General features: G+C 47.7%; 1 protein-coding gene across 2 annotated transcripts in view; it reads left to right on the forward strand.

Annotated features, from left to right (window-relative positions):
* SPOCD1 (SPOC domain containing 1) overlaps positions 1 to 22,045 on the forward strand; it is a 23,639-nt gene continuing 1,594 nt past the window's right edge. The window contains exons 1-13 of one of the 2 annotated variants that reach the window (XM_067012629.1): positions 1 to 108; positions 13,779 to 13,955; positions 14,419 to 14,460; positions 14,615 to 14,675; positions 14,998 to 15,088; positions 15,847 to 16,006; positions 16,114 to 16,230; positions 17,901 to 18,026; positions 19,880 to 19,991; positions 20,209 to 20,359; positions 20,677 to 20,812; positions 21,355 to 21,444; positions 21,733 to 21,919. In XM_067012629.1, the coding sequence (XP_066868730.1) occupies positions 1 to 108; positions 13,779 to 13,955; positions 14,419 to 14,460; positions 14,615 to 14,675; positions 14,998 to 15,088; positions 15,847 to 16,006; positions 16,114 to 16,230; positions 17,901 to 18,026; positions 19,880 to 19,991; positions 20,209 to 20,359; positions 20,677 to 20,812; positions 21,355 to 21,444; positions 21,733 to 21,919 (1,558 nt within the window). Of the gene's footprint in view, positions 109 to 13,778; positions 13,956 to 14,418; positions 14,461 to 14,614; positions 14,676 to 14,997; positions 15,089 to 15,846; positions 16,007 to 16,113; positions 16,231 to 17,900; positions 18,027 to 19,879; positions 19,992 to 20,208; positions 20,361 to 20,662; positions 20,813 to 21,354; positions 21,445 to 21,732; positions 21,920 to 22,045 lie in introns of those variants that run through there. The other variant, XM_067012626.1, reaches the window with a different exon arrangement.

A 22,045-nucleotide genomic window follows, 5' to 3' on the forward strand; every position in this document is an offset into this window, starting at 1 on the left:
ATGTCTCAGGAGTCAGCTGCAGAGGGCTCCAGCACAGAGGACCCCGTTCTCAGTCTGCACAACAGCTGTGGGCTTTTCCAGGAGGATATGGAAGAAACCAGCTCCATGGTAGGCCTGGCACCAGACCTGCCAGGAGAGAGCTCTGGGACCCCAGTTTGGGCGGGCAGCAGGAAGAGGGTCCTCAGAGAAGAGGCTCATCAAGATGCCAGCTCCCAGGTAGTGGGTGCTCCTGGGACTAGCCTGGAGGCCAAGGCCCACCTGGTGGTCCTGGGGCTGCAAGCTATGGGAGAGAGCCAGGATTCGGTGCCGGGCCCCAGGCTCCACATCCAGCCACCCACAGTGCCTGCCCACGGGAGGGCTCAGGCCTCCAAGAGGCTCCAGGTTACAATGCACGACATCTTAGCTGGAAGCTGGCCCAGGAATCTTTGTAGTGTGTCCGTGGGAACAAGACAGAAAAGCAGGAGGTCTGAGGCCCCCTCAGACGATGAGGAGGGGGCTGATGACATCTTGTGGTTTGGTCAGAGCCCTGGTGGGGACAAGCCCCAATCTGTGGGACACTCCCCACAAGGTGCTGACGTGGAGTTCTTGGGAGGCCCTTGCAGTCCTCTCTCTTGCAAGGACACTGGGTGTGGGTCTGGAGATCCAGGTGGAAGTTGGATGAGCTGTGCCTCAGGGATTGAGAAGTTTGAATATTTGCCCACTGCAGAGGGTGGGACCCAGCCAGGTAGCCCCTGTGACCCTGTCAGGTCCCCACTGCCCAGTGGAGGCGAGTCCCTTCAGCCAGCTGCCCAGGATCCTCCACAGAGCCCTGTACTGTGCCTGGGAGTGTCCGGAAAGGCTTCCACAGAGCAGCAAGAAGCCAGACACATCGTGGGGCCTGGCAGTGGTGATGGCCCTGCCACCTCACACAACCAGGAGGAGTTGGAGGTCAAGGCTCAGCCAGTGTCTGGGGGGATGCCAGGACAGGGACTCGCTGCTGCCCTGCAGCCTGTAGCCAGCAAGGCTAGCTCAGGCCCATCCATGGGGCAGAGAAGATCCAAGTGTGCTAAACAGTTGAGAAGGGACCCGGTGCCCCATGCCCAGGACCAGGTCACTGACAGATGCCCAGACGACTCCAACCAGCCGGCAGAGAAATCCAGCCCAGGAGACTGCCCCAAATGGGTAGACTGAGTCTGAGAGATTGAGATAGGAAGGGCATCATCATCTTCTGGAGTCAGTGAGTCCTGGATTGAAATCTTATCTCTGCCCACTTCCTTGTTGAGTGACCCTGGAATATTTTTTAACCTGTTTCCTTATCTGTAAAAAGGGAATACTAATTCCAATTAAATGGGGTTGGGTTTTTTCATAATATTTGCATATAACCTACACACATCCACATCCTATACTTTATTTTTTTTAATTTATTTTATTTTATTATTATTATTATTTTTTGGCTGTGTTGGGTCTTTGTTGCTCCTCTTGGCCTTTCTCTACCAGCGGTGTGGGGGCAACTCTTCGTTGAGGTGAGCGAGCTTCTCATTGCGGTGGCTTCTCTTGTTGCGGAGCACGGGCTCTAGGCGCGTGGGCTTCATTAGTTGCAGCATGGGGGCTCAGTAGTTGAGGCTCACGGGCTCTAGAGTGCAGGCTCAGCAGTTGTGGTGCGCGGGCTTAGTTGCTCCGTGGCATGTGGAATCTTCCCAGACCAGGGCTGGAACCCATGTCCCCTGCATTGGAAGGTGGATTCTTAACCACTGTGCCACCAGGGAAGCCCCAATGGGGTTTTTTGTTTTTTGTTTTTTTCTTGCGGTACACGGGCCTCTCATTGTTGTGGCCTCTCCCATTGCGGAGCACAGGCTCCGGACGCGCAGGCTCAGCGGCCATGGATCGCGGGCCCAGCCGCTCCGCGGCATGTGGGATCTTCCCAGACTGGGGAACAAACCCGTGTCCCCTGCATTGGCAGGTGGACTCTCAACCACTGCGCCACCAGGGAAGCCCCAATAGGGCTGTTCTGAGCAGCAGTCCCTAACTTTTCTGGCACCAGGGACCAGTTACGTGGAAGACAATTTTTCCACGGACCAGGGTCAGGGGATGGTTTCGGGATGATTCAGGTACATTACATTTATTGTGCACGTCATCTCTATTATTATTACATTGTAATATATAATGAAATAATTATACAACTCACCATAATGCAGAATCAGTGGGAGCCCTTAGGTTGTTTTCGCTTGCCACTCACTGATAGAGTTTTGATACGAGTCTGCAAGAAATTGATTTATTATGGTCTCTGTGCAGTCAAACCTCTCTGCTAAGGATAATCTGTGTTTGTAGCCGCTCTCCAGTGCTAGCATCACCTCCTCAGCTCCACCTCAGATCATCAGGCATTAGATTCTCATAAGGAGTGCGCAACCTAGATCCCTCACATGCTCAGTTCACAGTAGGGCTCACGCTCCTGTGAGAATCTAATGCCACCGCTGATCTGACAGGAGGCGGAGCTCAGGCAGTAATGCGAGCAATGGGGAGCGGCTGTAAATACAGATGAAGCTTTGCTCGCTCAGCCGCAGTTCACCTTCTGCTGTTCAGCCTGGTTCCTAACAGGCCACACAACAGTACCCTTCTGTGGCCGGGGGATGAGGACCCCTGGTTTTTAGGGTTAAATGAGATGATGGTGTAAACTAACGTGCCTAGCATAAGGCAAGAGGTAAATCCATTTATGTTAAATTTGCTTTTTCTTGAGTGTTATAATAGCGTTATGAGACAGGCATTAGCCCTGTATTTCCAGATGGGGAAACTGAGGCTCAGAGAAGTTATTAAACTTCTCTAAGCTCACACAGCAAGGGAGGCAGTGCCTGGCTGTGTTCCCTGTATTCACTGCTTCCCTTTCCATTGTTCTTTTACTGATAGTAATATTTGTCATTTTATAAATAATCATAGCTAACATGTTTGTACACCTAAGGCAGAAGATGGCGTTACCTGTGTCTGATGTATATTTCTCACATAGTTGAATTTTTTTAATTTAAGTATTTGATTTACAATATCATGTTAGTTTCAAGTGTACAGCATAACAATTCACTGATATATATATACATATATATACATATATATGTATATATATTGTTTTTCATATTCTTTCCCCTTATAGGTTATTACAAAATATTGAGTATAGTTAGTTCCCTGTGCTATACAGTAGGTCCTTGTTGGTTATCTATTTTATATATAGTAGTCACATAGTTAAATTTTTATCACATTGATTGAATATGTATTATGTGCTAAGTGCTTTTGGTTTAGTCTTCACCTGAAGCCCAGAGAGGTAAGGTTACAGACCCAAGGTCCCACAGCTGGTAAATGACAGAGCCAGGATGCAGACCCAGGCAGTCTGTCTGGAGAGCTTGCTGGACTGCTTGCTTGTGCATATTCCCTGCTAGCATCACAGCAGTAAGAGCAGCTGGCCTGCCTACCATGAGCTGGGTATATTCCCGAGCTCTTTATCTTCCATCTTCCTAACCACCATATGAGGTAGATGCTAATGATGTATACCCATTTTAATATTGTGGGCACTGAGGCTCACACAGGTAAAGTGACTGTCAAGACCAAACAGCAGATTAGTAGAACTGGGATAGGAACCCATGAGCTGCCTGTGTGATTTACCACTATTTGGTACTATAATTACATTAGAAGTGCTATTACATTGTCTTTGCAAACATCACTCAAAACATTAATTTTTAATAAGAAAAATAATATGTGTTTATCATAGAAAATAAGGAAGAAATAAAAATCCCCATAATGCCAACATTCACAGCTATCTCCTGTTGACATTTTTTTTTGTAATTGCAACAAGTTTTATTAATAATGTCAAAATTCTATTAGAACCTAGTATATGTTAACTTATAAGATACAGTTAATATTCTTTTTTTAAACATCTTTATTGGAGTGTAATTGCTTTACAGTGGTGTGTTAGTTTCTGCTTTATAACAAAGTGAATCAGCTATGCATATACATACATCCCCATATCCCCTCCCTCTTGCGTCTCCCTCCCACCCTCCCTATCCCACCCCTCTAGGTGGTTACAAAGCACCGAGCTGATCGCCCTGTGCTATGCAGCTGCTTCCCACTAGCTATCTGGTTTTTTTTGTTGTGTTTTTTTTTGCGGTATGCGGGCCTCTCACTGCTGTGGCCTCTCCCGTTGCGGAGCACAGGCTCCGGACGCACAGGCCTAGCGGCCATGGCTCACGGGCTTAGTTGCTCCGCGGCATGTGGGATCTTCCCGGACCAGGGCACGAACCCGTGTCTCCTGCATCGGCAGGCGGATTCTCAACCACTGCGCCACCAGGGAAGCCCTAGCTATCTGTTTTACATTTGGTAGTGTATATATGTCCATGCCACTCTCTCACTTCGTCCCAGCTTACCCTTCCCCCTTCCTGTGTCCTCAAGTCCATTCTCTATGTCTGTGTCTTTATTCCTGTCCTGCCCTAGGGTTCTTCAGAACCTTTTTTTTTTTAGATTCCATATATATGTTAGCATACGGTATTTGTTTTTCTCTTTCCGACTTACTTCACTCTGTATGACAGCCTCAAGTTCCATCCACCTCACTACAAATAACTCAATTTAATTTCTTTTTATGACTGAGTAATATTCCATTGTATATATGTGCTGCATCTTCTTTATCCATTCATCTGTCGGTGGACACTTAGGGTGCTTCCATGTCCTGGCTATTGTAAATAGAGCTGCAGTGAACATTGTGATACATGACTCTTTTTGAATTATGGTTTTCTCAGGGTATATGCCCAGTAGTGGGATTGCTGGGTCATATGGTAGTTCTATTTTTAGTTTTTTAAGGAACCTCCATACTGTTTTCCATAGTGGCTGTATCAATTTACATTCCCACCAGCAGTGCAAGAGGGTTCCCTTTTCTCCACACCCTCTCCAGCATTTATTGTTGGTAGATTTTTTGATGATGGCCATTCTGACTGGTGTGAGGTGATATCTCATTGTAGTTTTGATTTGCATTTCTTGAATGATTAGTGATGTTGAGCATCTTTTCATGTGTTTATTGGCAATCTGTATTTCTTCTTTGGAGAAATGTCTATTTAGGTCTTCTGCCCATTTTTGGATTGGGTTGTTTGTTTTTTTTGATATTGAGCTGCATGAGCTGCTTGTAAATTTTGAGATTAATCCTTTATCAGTTGCTTCATTTGCAAATATTTTCTCCCATTCTGAGAGTTGTCTTTTCGTCTTGTGTATGTTTTCCTTTGCTGTGCAAAAGCTTTTAAGTTTGATTAGGTCCCATTTGTTTTTGTTTTTATCTCCATTTCTCTAGGAGTTGGGTCAAAAAGGATCTTGCTGTGATTTATGTCATAGAGTGTTCTGCCTATGTTTTCCTCTAAAAGTTTTGTAGTGTCTGGCCTTACATTGAGGTCTTTAATCCATTTGGAGTTTATTTTTGTGTATGGTGTTAGGGAGTATTCTAATTTCATTCTTTTATATGTAGCTGTCCAGTTTTCCCAGCACCACTATTGAAGAGGCTGTCTTTTCTCCATTGTATATTCTTGCCTCCTTTATCAAAAATAAGGTGACCATATGTGCGTGGGTTTATCTCTGGGCTTTCTATCCTGTTCCATCCTGTTGACATTTTGATATGTGTCCTTTCCTCCATTTTTTTCCTATGCATATATATCTTTTCTTTGCTTAGAAAGGGGATCATGCATGTCACAATTTTTTATTTAATTTTTAAAAATTAATTAATTTATTTGTTTTTATTTTTGGCTGTGTTGGGTCTTCGTTGCTGTGCTTGGGCTTTCTCTAGTTGTGGTGAGCAGGGGCTACTCTTCATTGTGGTGCACAGGCTTCTCATTTTCGTGGCTTCTCTCGTTGCGGAGCATGCGCTCTAGGCATGCAGGCTTAAGGTACAGGTCTGTTTCCAATCTTGTTTTTGTTGCAGTCATTTTTGAAGAAACTAGGTTGTTTGTCCCGTAGCTTATTGCATCACTGTGGTATAGTGAAACCTGTTCCTCTGTCTTCTGTATTTTCTGTGAACTGGTGGTTAAATCTGGAGCTTTGATTAGATTTGGATTCAAAGTTTTGGGGCCAACTACTTTTTAGGTGGTGGTGTGGTCTTTCCATCAGAAAGCACATAATGTCTGATTTTATTTCTTTATGTTTTTATGTATTATAAAATGGTAACTTTAAAAAATTGCGGTTTCTAACTATTGATGGTGTATGACATGCAATTGATTTTGCAGAAATCTTTTATTAATTTATATAATTTACCTATTAGGAATTTTTGTTTGTTTTCTATGTAGATAGTCATATAACCTGCAAATAATGAAAGTTTTGTTATTTCCTTTCCAATTCTTACATCTCCCCCACCCCCTTTCCTTACTGTGCTAGCTAAGACCTTTAGTATAATATTGAATAGAAGTAGTAATAGGGTAACAGCAGGGAACTTTGTCTTGTTCTGGATTTCAAAGGGAATGTGGTCATCATTTCACCATGAGTGTGATGTTTGCTGTGTTTTTATATAGATACTTTATCAAGTTAAGGAAGCTCCCTTCTATTCCTGATTTGCTTGTTATTCTGAATGGACAGTGCATTTTAAGAAGTATATTTTCTGCATTTTTTGATATAATATGACTTTTATTCTCTTAATAATGTTAAATTAATGAGTTGGGTTTTTAAAATATTAAGTCAATCTTGCATTTCTGGAATAAACCCAAAATTGATCATGTTATATCTTTTTTTTGTTTTCTGAATTCATGTTGATAATATTTGGTTTGGAAATTTTGAATTTCCATTGATGAGTTAACTGGCCTGAAATGATTTATTCTTATAGTGTCCTTGTGAGGTTTTGGTATTCAGTTTTGCAGCCTCATAGAATGAATTGTAGAGTGTTTTCCCTTTTTCCATTTGCTGCAGTAATTTGTATAAAGTTGGAATTATTTGTTCTTTGAACATTTCGGTAGCATCACTGGTTAAAAAAAAGAAGTCTCGACTGGTGTTTTCTTTAGGGAAGATGATTCCTTCCCTACTGATTCAATTAATTCTATGCTTATAGGTTTATTCAGTTTAAAAAAATTTTTCCCTTGCGTCAGTTTTGGTAAGTTACATTTTTCTAGAAATGTATCCATTTAATCTGAGTTTTCAGATCTACTTGCATGTTGGCATAAAGTATTTCACAATAGCCTCTTATCTTTTTAATATCTGTGCACTCATGATTACTCATTCTAAATATTGTCTTGTTGTCCTTTCCCTCTTTTCCTTAATCTTGGCAGAGAATTATTTGCTTTTTTAGTCTTTTCAAAGACCTGATTTTTGGTTTTGTTGATCCTCTCCATTATATGTTTGTTTTCAGTATCATCTTTCTTTCCATTTATTCTCTTATTTTTATAATATTTTAAGAATGATGCTTAGTTCATTAATTTTCTATCTTTTTCCTTTCTAATAGTCATTTAAAGTTATAAAGGAACCTCTAATGATGATGTTAGCTCCATCCACACACTCTAATATATGTCTTTCTTATTATCATTCAATTCTCAGTATTTCATAACTTTTATTACAATTTTTTCTTTGGCCTGTGTGTTATTTATTTATTTTATATTTATTTATTTTATTTATTTTTTGGCTGCATCAGGTCTTAGTTTCGGCACACGGGATCTTCGTTGAGGCATGTGGGATCTTTCCTTGTGGCACATGGGCTTCTCCCCAGTTGAGGTGTGCAAGCTCAGTAGTTGTGGCACGTGGGCTTAGTTGCCCCTCAGCTGTGGGATCTTCGTTCCTCAACCAAGGATCAAACCCACGTCCCCTGCATTGGAAGGTAGATTCTTTACCACTGGATCACCAGGGAAGTCCCTGGCCTATGTGTTATTTGGAAGTGTATTTCTTAATTTCCATTCATATGAGTTTCTTTCTTTACTTTCTCTATGTTTTTCTGTTATTGCTTTTTTTTTTTTTTTTTTTTTTTGCTGTACGCGGGCCTCTCACTGTTGTGGCCTCTCCCGTTGCGGAGCACAGGCTCCGGACCCGCAGGCTCAGCAGCCATGGCTCACGGGTCCAGCCGCTCTGCGGCATGTGGGATGTTCCCGGACCGGGGCACAAACCCGCGTCCCCTGCATCGGCAGGCGGACTCTCAACCACTGTGCCACCAGGGAAGCCCTACCTTTTTTTAATGTGTCTAGAAAACTTAAAAATACACCTGTGGCTCACATTTGTAATTAATTGGGCAGTGTTGGTCTAAAAAATACTAGTCTTTTGAAATTTGTTGAGATTTGCTTTATGGCTCAGGTTGTGCTTAATTTTCATGTATGTTACATGTATACTTGAAAAGAATGCGTATATTAAAAACAGTGTTCTATATATGTACACAGATTAAGCTTCTTCATTGTTTTCATTCAATCTTTTTTATCCTTACTGATTATTTTGTCAGCTAGATTTAGCAATAGTTAGAGAAATACATTAAAATTTCATGCTAATGGGCTTCCCTGGTGGCGCATTGGTTGAGGGTCTGCCTGCCGATGCAGGGGACGTGGGTTCGTGCCCCGGTCCGGGAAGATCCCACTTGCTGCAGAGTGGCTGGGCCCGTGAGCCATGGCCGCTGAGCCTGCGTGTCCGGAGCCTGTGCTCCGCAGCAGGAGAGGCCACAGCAGTGAGAGGCTCGCGTACCGGGAAAAAAAAAAAAAAAAAAAAAAAAAAGCGGGCATTACTTCATCAGTAAATGCCTAGAGGAAACCAAACCCCAGAATAAAATTTCATGCTATAGTGGTGGTTTTGTCTTTTTCCTCATAGCTTTGTCAACTTTTACTTTATGTATTTTGAGGTTATGTTATTAGACGCTTATACATTTAGAGTTGTTATAGCTTTCTGATGAAATTGCTAATCATTATATAATGAGGTCTTTGCCTCTAATTATTTTTTGCCTTAAAGTCCGTTTTATCCGAGACTAGTGTAGCTACAAAACTTTATTTTGGTTAGTATTTGCCCACTCACATATTACTCCATTTTTTTCTCTTAACCTTTTTGCATTGTTATGTTTCAGAAATAGGTTTTATAAGTGTCTTATAATTGGATTTCCTTTTTTTTTTTTTTTTTTCCTGCGGTACGCGGGCCTCTCACTGTTGTGGCCTCTCCCGTTGCGGAGCACAGGCCCCGGACGCGCAGGCTCAGCGGCCATGGCTCACAGGCTCAGCCACTCCGCGGCATGTGTGATGTTCCCGGACCGGGGCACAAACCCGTGTCCCCTGCATCGGCAGGCGGACTGTCAACCACTGTGCCACCAGGGAAGCCCTGGATTTCCTTTTTTTTAAGTTCTGATAATTTTTGCATTAATCTGAAATATTAGTCCATTTACTTTGTTGTAGTTACTGATTTATTTGACTCTATTCCTACTGTCTTATTTTGTGCTTTGCATATATCCTGCATTTTCTTATACACTTTCTCCCTTTTATTACCTCCTTTTAGATTGATTACTTTTTCTTATTCCTTTTTATCCCTCTGTGCCCTGTTTGTATTCTTTTGGTGGCTGTTGTAGAAATGTTAACACAAATACCTGACCTATCAAAGTATAAAGGAAGTTACTGTCTTTATCTTCCTCTGAAGTAATATGACGATCTGGGAGTGCTTTAGTTCCAAGCATGCACCTTCCCAATTTATGTGCTGTTGTTATCTAGTAAGTTGGTCCTAAGTTATTTTTTTAATCCCACAAATTACACAAATATTATAGTCTCATATAATCAGTGTTCGTTTAGATTTAACAACATAGTTATTTTCTTTGCTCAGAATTCCTCTCTATATCTCAGCTTTTATATCTGGGATCATTTTTCCTTCCTTCTGCCTCAAGTTCATCCTTTAACATTTTGTTTATTGAGAAAAATAAAATTATCAAGAAAAACAATAACTCTCTTGGTTTTCTCTATGATATCTTTATTTTTTATTTTAAACCATTTTTAAAATTGAAGTATAATTTAAAATATTTCAGGTGTACAGCAAAGTGATTCAGTTCACTGAATCTGTTCTTTTTCAGATTCTTTTCCATTATAGGTTATTACAAGATACTGAATATAGTTCCCTGAGTTACCCAGTAGGTCCTTATTGTTTATCTATTTTATATATAGTAGTGGGTATATGTAAATCCCAAACTCCTAATTTATCCTTCCCCGCCCCCGCTATCCCCTTTGGTAACCATAACTTTATTTTCTATGTCTGTGAGTCTATTTCTGTTTTGTAAATAAGTTATAATATCTTTATTTTATTCTCAAAAAATATTTTGTGGGGGTGCACAATTGATATTTTCCTTAAGCATATTGAAAATATTATTCTACTATGTTTTGCTTCCATATTACTATTGACAAGTTAGCTGTTAGTCTAACCACCATTCCTTTGTAGGTAGAATGTCTTTTTGTGAGAGGCAGGCATTATAGCATTAGCGGTTAAAGGTGTGGCCTCTGGAATCAGACTGCCAGGATTTAAATCTTAGATCTTTGGTTTACTAGCTGTATGACACTGGGCAAGCTGAGTAACCTCTCTGTGCCTCAGTTTCCTCTTCTGTAAAATGGGGGCAATAATGGTACCAGTACCTAACTCACAGGGTTGTGATGAGGATTAAGTGAACTAACAAGAAAAGCATTCAGAACAGTGGTAGCACATTTTCAGTGCTATTAAAATGTTAGATTTTTTTCCCCTCTCTCAATGCTTTTAGGATCTCCTTTTTAAAAAAAAATAAATTTATTTATTTTATTTATTATTTTTGGCTGTGTTGGGTCTTCGTTGCTGTGCGCGGGCTTTCTCTAGTTGCGGCGAGCCAGGGCTACTGTTCGTTGCAGTGCGTGGGCTTCTCACTGAAGTGGCTTCTCTTGTTGCGGAGCATGGGCTCTAGGTGTGTGGGCTTCAGTAGTTGTGGCTCACGGGCTTCAGTAGTTGTGGCACATGGGCTTAGCTGCTCCGCGGCATGTGGGATCTTCCCAGACCAGGGCTCGAACCAGTATCTCCTGCATTGGCAGGTGGATTCTTAACCACTGCACTACCAGGGAAGCCCAGGATCTCCTTATCATTGGTGTGGAGCAGTTTCACTATGATGTGTCTAGGTGTGGATTTACTTTTACTTAAACATTTTGAAATTCACTGAGCTTTTTGAATCTGTAAATTGTCGTCCTGTATCAAGTCCAGAAAATTCTTTGCCGTCTATCTTCAAATATTCCCTCTGCTCAATTCTCTCCTCTCTCCTTCTGGAACTTTAGATCCAGAGTGATATTAGTCCTTTCGTTCTAGCCTTTGTGTCTCTTTGATTGTGTTTCACGGTCTCTGTGCTGTAAATATTTTGGATAATTTCTTTAAGTCTATCTTCTAGTTCACTAGCTTATTTCAGCTGTGTCTAATATGCTATTAAACCTATATATTGACTTTTAAATTTTAGTAGTTATTCTTATCATATTTTTATTTCCAGACGTCGTGTTTTGTTCCCAACCAAATCTGCCCTTCAGATTTTATATATATATATTAATATTTTTAATACATATTTTTGCCCTTCATTCATATGTTCGACATTGCCTTTTATTTCTTTAAACATATCATACATACATATGTTGTATTCTTGTCTGATAAGTCCAGTATCTAAAGTCTTTGCTGGTCTGATTCTGCTGCCTATTGTTTTGGAGCCTCATAACGCTGGTATGTGGACCCCTGAGAACAGGGACCAGTCAAAAGGTTTTAAACTGTGAAGGACCATTCTTAATCTCTTTCCTGTTTTCCTTCCCAGATGTCCCCTGTTTTCTCTCTGCCACCCCCTCCCCCCATCTCAATTTACTTTTTTGAAAGGCTGATTCATTCCCATGGTTAAAAAAAAAAAGTGAAAAGTCTCCTTCCCAACTCCCAGTCCCTTTCCTATTGGAAGCCTCTGTTACCAGGTTCTTGTGGATACTTCCAGAGATATTTCATGCAGATTCAAGCAAATACAATGAAAAAAATCTTTCTCTTTTTAAAGCAAATGGTAGCACACTACACACATTGTTCTGAACTTGTCTTTTAATTTAAAAAGTATGTTTGTGCTTATAAAAGAGACACATGCTCATTCTGAGTAACATAAATACCCAAGTGTCTACAAGTAGAAAGTGAAAACCCCCCTGGAATTTCATTCCCCAGAGATAACTTCTATTATGCATCTATACATATATATTTACATAAATGGGCTTATGCAACACCTACTGCTCCATAACCTATTTTTTTCTTTTTCTCCAAACAATACAGCTTGACATCTTTCCATGAATCTTACCATATCTGTCAGTGCTCTCCACATAGCCCAGCAGTTAAATGCCTGGGCTTCGGAGTCAGACAGAACGAGGTTCTAATCCTGGCTCTGTCACTTAGTAGCTATGGGACATTTCAGAGTCTCTCTGAGCTTCAGTTTCCTCATCTGTAAAATGGGGATGGAAATAGTACATAGTTCATAGTGTTGTTCTGAGACCTTAATAAGATCATGTATGACATGCTTCCTCCAGGGTCAGCTGCTTTATAAGCCCTTGATGAATGGTAGTTTTTCATTACTACTCACTCTTTTTAATGGCCACTTAGAATCCATAGTATGATATGTAACCGTTTATTAACCATTACCCTTTTGATGGCCACTGGATTGTACCCAGTTTTTTTGTTGTTATAAATGCCAACCCAGTGAACACTGAATGTACATCTTTCACCTTTGTGTGTATTTTCTTGTGACTTCCCTGCAGTGGGGTCACTGGGTTCTCTGAATTCTAATGTCTGTATCCTCTTTCTCTCCAAGGAGGCAATGAAAATGGCCCATGGGGTGAAGCATGTGTGTTACGTAGGTTTTTCCTTTTTATTACTGCTGTTTTCCCTCTCTCTCCTGAGGTGTGGTGGGGTGGGAGGGGTCCTCCCCAGAGACGATCCCAGCCCCCTGCCCCAGCCTGCCCTCCTCCGGAGCTTCCTAGTACTCCCCACTTCCTATGATGTGAATCTCAGACCTCTATTTTCCCCCAAACCTTGGAACCGGACCATTCATGATCATTCATTCAAGGATTAGTTTTTAGACCTATCTACTTTCAAAACAATTCCCTGTGTTTTGTAATAAATTAAAAGAATCAAAACACACTCAAATGGGTTAAAGTCTAAAGAAAGCAAGAAAAGGGGAAGGAGAAGGGGAAATCTTGTTACAACAACTCCCCGCCCAATCCTGGGAAGGTACAACGTCTAGGCTTAAAGTTAATACTAAGCTTCCTGGCAGCCAATGCAAAAAGGGGAGCAGGAGAGATTCTATAACTCATTAGAAGACCCAGAACCACCCTGCATCTTGAAATGGTCATGAAGGGCTTCCTCTCAGGGGCAATAGAGGGGTGATCAACAGGCTTTCAGAGGGGGTGGTGGACGTGTTCGCTGCGTGGCTGTTTCAGGGCAAAAGAGAAGTCAGTGACCCTGGAAAAGGGGCATGACAGAGCTTTGAGGAAGAGAAGGTGGGCTCAGAACAGGATATGGCTCCCTGGTAAGATGCATCTCTAGTCAGAAGGGTGAGAAGGGTCTCAGTACAGGGTCCAGGTAACTCTGAACGTGGCTGGGAGTGAGAGGGGAAGCCTAGAGGATGGGAATGAAGACAGGCTTCTCTCCTGGGATGGAGGCCAGGCAGTCAGCAGACATTTATAGAGCCCTCCTCTGTGCCAGCCTTTTCTAGGCATTGGGAATACAGTGGGGGCTAAGACATACATGCTCCCTGTCTTCATGGAGCTTACAGTTCAGCGGGGAAGAGCGAGGACAGTAAACAGTTGCAGGTGAGGTTAGTGCTCTGAAGGGCTCTTCTCCCCTGGCAGGTTGGTTCTGGGGCAGTGCTCCACCTCCTGGGGGCCATCGGCTACGGCCAGGCAGGGGGGCTCCTGCCTCCAAAGCTGGAGGTTCTGGAGGACATGATGGAGGTCAACTCAGCCTCACCTGCCCAGAGGCCCAGAAGGAAGGAAAGGCCCATGGCCCGGGGTCCCGCGGGGTGCCAGGTACAGAAGATGTTCTTTACACTGACAGGTCTCTTCATCCTGTTGGGAGAGGCACATGCACACCTGATTCACAGAGATGGTGCTGCAACCCAGAGAGACACCGTGACTTGCACACGGTCACACAGAACGTAATAGCCAGAGGCAGGGTTAGACCTCTGCTGGCTGGCCACCCCCGAGCGGTGTTCTGTGCGTTCCTTCTCCTGCACTGCTGAGTTCAGGAGCTTGACCGGAGCAGAGGAGGAAGGGAGGGGCTGGGCCTCCATGCATTTGGGGAGAGAGCAGTTGTTGACCTTTGTTCCTGGCCGCCCCTCATGTCCTGCCATCCCAAGATCCTCTAGCCACCTCCCTCAGGGGGGACAGCATGGGGCTCTGGTGGCCTCTCTGACCCCTTCCATCATCCTAGGAGTCATTCCTTTCTGCCCCGGGGTTCCACCTTCTTCTCCACATCCTCATTCTGTTGCAGGAGGGGGCTCCCGTTCAGGAGGCTGGTGCTGAGTGTCCGGGGGTGAGTGCTCCTGCCCTGGCCACGCGGCATCCCTCCCTGGAGCACGGGTAGGGGGAATGTGGGACTGGGGAAGTGACTGGGGAAGCAGGGTCCCCCTGGGGCTGGGAGGCTTCACCCAGGGACAAGGCCTCGGTTCCTCACCCCTCCCCTACAGTGTGGCCCAGTGGAGGCTGAAGAGGAGGAGCCTGGTGAGCAAGCGCGGCGAGAGGACTCAGGTGAGGGGCCGTGGGGGGTGCCCCTCAGCAGCCGTCTGTCTTCTGGGGACCGCTGAGCACGCAGGGGGCTCCCCCCAGCTCCAGGCCCCAGCCCCTGCTAAGACTCCTCTCATCTCCCACCTCCAATCAGCCTGTAGTCCTTCCCCAAAGGCGTGGGGACCGCTGGCCGCCTGGACTCGGCTCCCAGACAGACATCCTTGACGGCCTGGGTCGCTGAGGGTGGGACCCCCTCCCTTGCCTGCCTAAGCCCCTGAGCATTGAGTCACCCCCTCCCCTTGCCCCTGAGCATTCACTGGGCACCAGAGACTCTGTTTCCCCACAGCTCAGCTTCAGCCCCAACAGGAGAAGCTACCCCTGGATACTGGGGTACGGGGCACTGTGGTCCGTGCCATGCGGGAGGCGCTGTGGAGTCGGTAAGGCCTTGTTCCGCGTTCCCTGACATCCAGGACATCCTGAAGGGCTGCCTTCACACACACCACCTCCCAGGGCTGTGCCGTGTTCTAAGGGCTTCTGTGTGTACGACTAACCCCATTTTATCCTGTGAGGTCATTTGCCCACACATTTGAACCTGGGTCTCTCTGGCTTCAGGGTTGTGCTTTCTCACTAAGCCGCTGCAGCTCTCAGTGTCTGCTCAGGTCCTTGTGGACGTCGCCCAGAGCAAATGCTTTCAGACACAGTGAGACTCTGTGTTGGGACTATCTCAGAGATCTGAGCACGGAGCTGCCATTTTACTAATGGTGAGAACAAGGCCCAGAGAGGACAGGGTTCTGCAAAGGTCACACAGCAAGTCAGTAGCAGATTCAGGGTTACATCCAGGGCCAGGGCTCCATCCCCTCCCCTGACCAATGCCTTACCCTCCCTCCACCAGGCTTCCTCCCCTCCCTCCATACCCCGGTTCACTGGCCAGGGATAGAGCAGGGAGTGGGCAATCCAGTCTTACTTTTCTACTCATCGTGTGGCCTCAGGCGAGCCCCTTATCTTCTGTGAGCCTCAGTCACCCCATCTGTAAATGGAGAATGATAATACCTCTTCTTCACGGAGTTGGGGGGAGAATAAACGGGTTCATGTAGGAAAATGTTCAGAATGGAAACCAGAGTTGGCCCAGACCCTGCTCTCCACCCATGCCTCCCTCTCGGGCTCCGTGCCCCGGCCCTGCCCTTGTGCCCCACAGCCTTCGGGAGCACCCAGGCCTGGTGCTGAGTGAGGAGGCTGTGGAGGGCATCGCTGCCGGCATCGAGGCAGCCCTCTTCGACCTGACACAAGCCACCAACGGCCGCTACAAGAACAAGTACCGCAGCCTGCTGTTCAACCTGCGGGACCCCAGGAACCTGGTGAGTGGGGCTCTGGGGTGGGCTGGGTCCCCCTCAAAGGTGGGAAGCCCTGGAAGGATGTTGGGTGGGGCTCTCCAAGCGGTGTGGTGCAGCCCCTCCCCCTGCAGGACCTGTTTCTCAAAGTGGTTCACGGAGACGTCAGCCCCCACGGCCTGGTGCGGATGAGCTCGGTCCAGCTGGCCCCCCAAGAGCTGGCCCGCTGGCGGGACCAGGAGGAGAAGAGGGTGAGCTGTTGGGTCAAGTGAGAACATGGAGAAGGGTTGGGGGAGGGGAGGCCCGAGGATGGAGCGGGAGAGACGGAGACAAAGAGTGAGGAGGAAGGTGATGAGACGGGAGCACAGGACAGACAGAAACAGAAACGAGGGAACAGAAAGATCAGGCAAGCAGGGAGAGAGTCAGACTCTCCCCACCAAAAAAAAGGGAAAAGAGGCAGAAATGAAGGGGATTGGAGATGGAGAGCTCAGTAGAGAGGTGATGCCCCCAGGGGTGTCGTCTTCCACTTGCTTTTCTATGGAGCTGGGCTGGGGGCTGGGGGGACTGGGGATGTTGACCCAGAGCCTGGAATCCAGGACTGTCATCCGCCATCCATGGGGCACAGACCCAGTCCAGCCCCAGAAGTTCCAGAAAAGGCTGGAAGTCTTCCTAGTGCCCCAGGCTGAGTGAGGAACCCCACAGCCTCCAGCAGTTCACAGATACACCCCCATACACCCTGCGTCCGTGGGTCTCTCTCTCCCAGGGAACTGCACAGGGGCAGGGAAGGTGTGGGCACTGAGCCAGTTTCAGGAGATGCTCGCATAATGTTTGTGGGTGCCCCAGTGAGAAAGGGAGGGACTGATCGAGGGAGCAGGGCCCGTGGGATGGGCTGGGGCACTAAGGCCCTTGTTCTGACAGACACTGGGCTGGTTAGAAATAATAACTGGAATCCATTAGGAGCATCTGTCCACTCTGAGCTTCTGTCCGGGCGCTGTGGGCGACCAGGACCAGCTATGTAAATTGTGGAGCCAGTGCAGAATGAAAATGCGGGTGCTTTGTTCAATGATTAAGAATTTCAGGGACTTCCCTGGCAGTCCAGGACTCTGTGCTTCCACTGCAAGGGGCACTTGTTCGATTCCTGGTCGGGGAACTAAGATCTCGCGTGCCGGCAGCGCGGCCAAGAAAAAAAAAAAAAAAAAGAATTTCAAGATGACGGCAGTATTTAGCACGGGGCCCTTCTAGGCGCCGGGCCCTGGGCTACTGCATGGAGCCCATGCCCACGAAGCCAACCGTGCTGGGAGGACAGGGCTTCTGTCCTCCAGGGGTTGTTAGAAAGGAAGAGACAGGCTTTCAGTAATCGTTTCAGATAGGATGACACTCATCAACAGTAAGAATCACAAGTAGCATTTACTATGAGCCAGGCTCCAGGCTAAGCACTCAACATACGCTGTTTAATATGACGCTCTTAATTTCATTTCTAGAGAACAGATCAGCTAAGGCTTAGAGCAATGAAGGGCTTGCCCAGGGCCACACCATCTTGTGGGTCTTTATTAATGACACCTGGTGCTCTAGCGCCTGTGCTCTTTCGACTACCCCACACTCTTCCCAGGGCAGAGGGTGGGTGGGATACAGTCAGGGGCAGATTTGACTCAGATTTGTGAGAAGGCGAAGTTCAAGAAGGCTTCATGGAGGAGGCCGGGTTCGCGTTGAAGGGTGAATGAGTGGAAAATGGGGAGGTCAGGCGGATGTTGGGGGGTCTGCAGGTGAGGGACTGCAGAAGCAGAGACGTGGAGGAAGGGAAAGGGCTGGCACGGAAGGGGAGCCGCAGCGGAGGGGCCTCAAGGGAGGAAAGGGAGCACTTGGGCTCTTGGTGGCCAAAGTCCTCCAACCCTGGCTGAACTGGGGCTGCCCCGCCCCTCAGAGCCTGGAGATCATTGAGCAGCTACAGAAGGAGCCGTGCAGCCTCCCCGCCTCCAAACTGACCCACAAGGGGGAAGTCGAGATCCTGCGGGACATGGACCAGACGCTGACCCTGGAGGATCTGGTGGTAAGTGGGAGCCTGACGTGGTGCCAGGCAGGGCCTGTGCCCTCAGATCCCGCCCCTCACCTCACCAGCTGTGCGGCCATCTGACTACGCTGAGGCCCACAGCCTTCATCGTAAATAGGGGAATGATGGTCGCCGCACAGTGTCTGGGTGAGCATGCGGTGAGACAAACGCCGGCACCAGGTCTGGCCGCACTTTCTCAGTGCTGCTCCCCGTCCTTCTGGCCTAACCCCAAGGCACCTCATGTGGGTTCTCCGCAGTTCCCCCCAACCTCAGGCACTCCAACCAGATCCCAGGTTGGGAAGCAGGAGGGACACACTGTTTGAGGCAGGGACTTTTGGGATGCAAGGAGCAGAGACTTGCTCTATTTAGCAGAAGGGTTTAGGGATGCTCCGGCAGGGCACCACCTGGAGTCCAGAGCAGTCTGTGCAGTGTCCTTTTTTTGTGTTGGGGATCTGCCCCATCCTCCTGTCCATCCTGCTTCTTCCTCCCCCTTGGCTCCTCCTCCTTGCACATGGCTCAACAGGATGGCTCAGCGGCCCTCGAATCAATGAACCCATCCCCTCAGCCTCCTGCAGCCAATCAGAGCGTCCCCTTGGCTCACTTCAGTCGCTCTCAGGAGAAGGCTGCTCTGGCTTTGGTTGGGTGTCCCGTGGGTCAGATGTTCACCCCGGTCTAATCAGCTGTGTGTCCAGGATGGGGGAGCGCAGGGTCCCTTGAGCCACGTTCGTTCGCTGGGGAAATGGCAGTGACCTTGAGCGACAAAAATCGCTACTCTCCCTCACCAGTATCCAGGCCAACAACCAGACCTCCTGGCTGTGCGGAGAGGAGCCCTAAGAGGGCGTGGCTGCTCCCCAACCCAAACCAACCCGTATTCCCTGAGTAGATTGAATGTAAAATGTAGGGGGAGGAGCCAGAGAAAGAGGGAAGAGAGAGCGGGCTGCAGAGTAGGGGAGGGGAAGATAACACAGAATAGCAACATTTCCTCCGATTGAACACCTACTATGTGTCACTTTTACAAACAATGCCTCATTCAAAGCTCACGATATAACCTACGAGATGGGTGATGCCAGTTTCCTGGGTGAGGCACCTGAAACCTTTTGCCCAAGGTCACTTAGTTGGCAGTGGGGGAGACTGGAACCCAGGCTCTTTGACTCCAAAGCCTGTGCCTTGTCACTGCTCTGGAGGTGGTTTTAAGGCAAGAGTGAGAGTTTCAAGATCTTTTCAAATCTTCCTGAAGCAATGTTTGTTATGTATTTAAAGCTGTTTCTATTATGAGGAAAAGAGGGTGATTTGGCATTGGGCATCAAGGTTCTTAAAAACGTTCATTCTCCCCAATTCTGTCATCTGCTTCCGAGAACTCGTCCTAAGGAGATAATTGAAAGTTTAGGAAAATACTTTCAACATAAGGATGTCCTCAGTGTTATTTGTTACAGTGAAAGCCTGGGAACGACCTGATTGTCTAGCAGCAGAGGTGATGTGTACACTCCAGCCCACTCCATCAGTGCAATGTCTACAGGGACAGTATAACAGGGCAGATACCTTTGCTGTGGTTCATGGACACATGAACCACAAAAGGACCCCCAAAAACTCTGTGTATAGATAAACTATTATAAAGGAATACCCAGAGTATCAACAGTTGTTTCTAAGTGGTGGGACAAGGGGTGATATATATATATTTTTTAATTTTCAAATTTTCTAAATTTTCTGTAACAAGTTCATGATACTTTTGTAATTAAAGAATATATTATTTAGAAAAAGAAAACCACAGACCTGAGTGCCCCCTACTCATGGAGGGCTGCTGACCTCCCCAGCCGCCTTCCCAGCCTACCCCTCTCTCCTCCTTTGCCTCCCAGGGACCCATGGTGTCCATAGACCGCGGCCCCCTGGCCCTGCCTGCCACGTCGAAGGGCACCACGGAGCAGCACGAGCACCACTTCCTAGACCCCAGCTGCCGCATCTGCATGGGTGGGAGAGAGTCACAGGAGGGGCACAGGGGTGGTGGGCAGGCGGGGCTGAGTGTGGGGTTCGGCGGCAACAGGGCTTCATGGCTTGGGGAGAAGGTGGTGGGGTGGGGGTACCTGTGTTCCCGGCCACCTCAAAAAGGACCTGGTTCAAACTCTGTTTCTAATGCCCTGGGCTGGCTTCAGCTTAGCTGCCGGCCTCCTGCCTCTGCTCTTTGCAGACTGGAAGCCCTTGTGGGAGCAGCCAGCCTCCTTCATAGCTACCAGGAGGATGAGGGATGATGCTTTCCAGAGAGCCCCAAGCCTAGTCCCTATGTCCTCTCCAGAGATGCCTCAAACCAAGGAGAATCCTCCCACGGAGCCCAAGGACAGGTATGGGGCAGTGGGCAAGGAGGTGGGCAACCGGCAGGGTTGGTGGGGGAGGCCACCTGCTGGGGCAGCAGACACAGGCCGGGCTTTTCCATAGGGCCTTAGGCAAATCCTGCCTCTTGTGTGGGCCTCAGTTTCCCCATCTGCGCAATGGAACTAATCATCCCTGCCTACTGGTCTCTACCACATAAGGCCATGTTTGGACCAGTGTTCCAGCACCCACTGTGGGGACACAGGAACTTTTCTGAAAACTAAGGAGGTGCTGGGGAAGCCCTCGTGACCTGTTCACCTGGCCCTGGTCTCTCTGTCCCTCCCTCTAGGCTCCAGATGCCTGCTGGGTCCACAAAAGCCCTGCCCAGCCAGCCGCCCTGGGAGGGGTCTCTGGACATGTTCTCCATTAAGCGGTTCCGGGTCAAGGCCCAGCTGGTCTCGGGACACAGCTTTCGGCTCATCTGGGTACTCCTGCCCGGCTCGCTGGAGATTCCCTTGCACACTGACCAGCGCAGTCAGCTACACACACCCCCATTCATTCATTCACCCACTGACTCCTTCTGAAACAAGCCATTGGCTCCCTCTCTGTGCTTGGTCCTGTGCTAGGCTAGATGCAGCCCCACTCCTGCAGAGAGACACATGGGCAAAGGACTCCCTATAACCCAAGGCATAAAGCAGGAAAGACCCAGGAAAAGGGTCGGGTGCATCCTGGCCCAGAGAAGGGTTTTAGGAGTTCTTGTTGAGTGAGTGAATGATCAGCCAAGTGTTGGATGAGGGTAGGGGGTTAGAGGAGGGAATGAGGGGCTTCTGAGAAGTGGAGGAGATTGGCCAGGACAGGCTGTAGACCTCCAGGGGGTAGTTAGGGCTTTCTAGCAGCCACTAGGGCTTCTGATATACTGCCTGTCAATCCTCTTGGCCACAGGCTGTGACTTCTGGGTAGCCACTATTGAGTCTGCCTTAAGTGGGCGGGAAGCTGGGAGGCTGACTGGCCTCCTACCTGTCCCCAGGCCCTGCCCCAGGTGATCTGCTCTGCAGGCTGCATCCCCCCGAGTGCTATCTGGGACTTTCTGGCCAGCATCTGCCCAGCCGAGGCCAAGGTAACCGCCCACCCTTGGGCACCACCTCTCCTCCTAGCACCGTATCCCCAGCCCTGAGCTCCCTTTTGCTCCAGCTCTGGAGCAGAGGCCTGGTTTAAGATATCCGGGTCCAGGTCCCACTGTGACTGCGGACTCACTGTGTGACCCTGGGCAAGTCCCTCTGTTTCCGCCTCTGGAAAATGGGGCCACTCTTCCTCACCGCGTTTCAGAGGTTCCGATGAGACCAGGGGTGTCCACGGGAGCAGAGAATGACTGTTCCTAAACCTGCTCTCCTTCCTTCAACCTCAGGATGTCTGCGTGGTCAGACTGTGCCCACAGGGCTCTCGGGACGCCCCAAATTGCCACCTGCTTTATTCCTACCTCAACGCCAAGCAGCGCCATGGTCTGGCAGCTGTGGAACAGGTGGGGGTGGTCCTGCTGCCCCTGCCTGCCTTCCAGCCCCTGCCCTCCAGGCTGCGCCCTCTTGGAGGCCCAGGTGAGTGCCCGACGCCCATCCCAGACCCCGCCTCCCCTCACTTGGTGACCAGACAGGCGTTGTAGACACAGTCACCCCTGTCTCCATGGAGGCAGGCACATCTCAGAAGGGAACTTCCGAGATGGG

Source organism: Kogia breviceps, chromosome 1 (assembly GCF_026419965.1).
Source record: "Kogia breviceps isolate mKogBre1 chromosome 1, mKogBre1 haplotype 1, whole genome shotgun sequence".
In the NCBI taxonomy this organism is placed as follows: Eukaryota; Metazoa; Chordata; class Mammalia; order Artiodactyla; family Physeteridae; genus Kogia; species Kogia breviceps.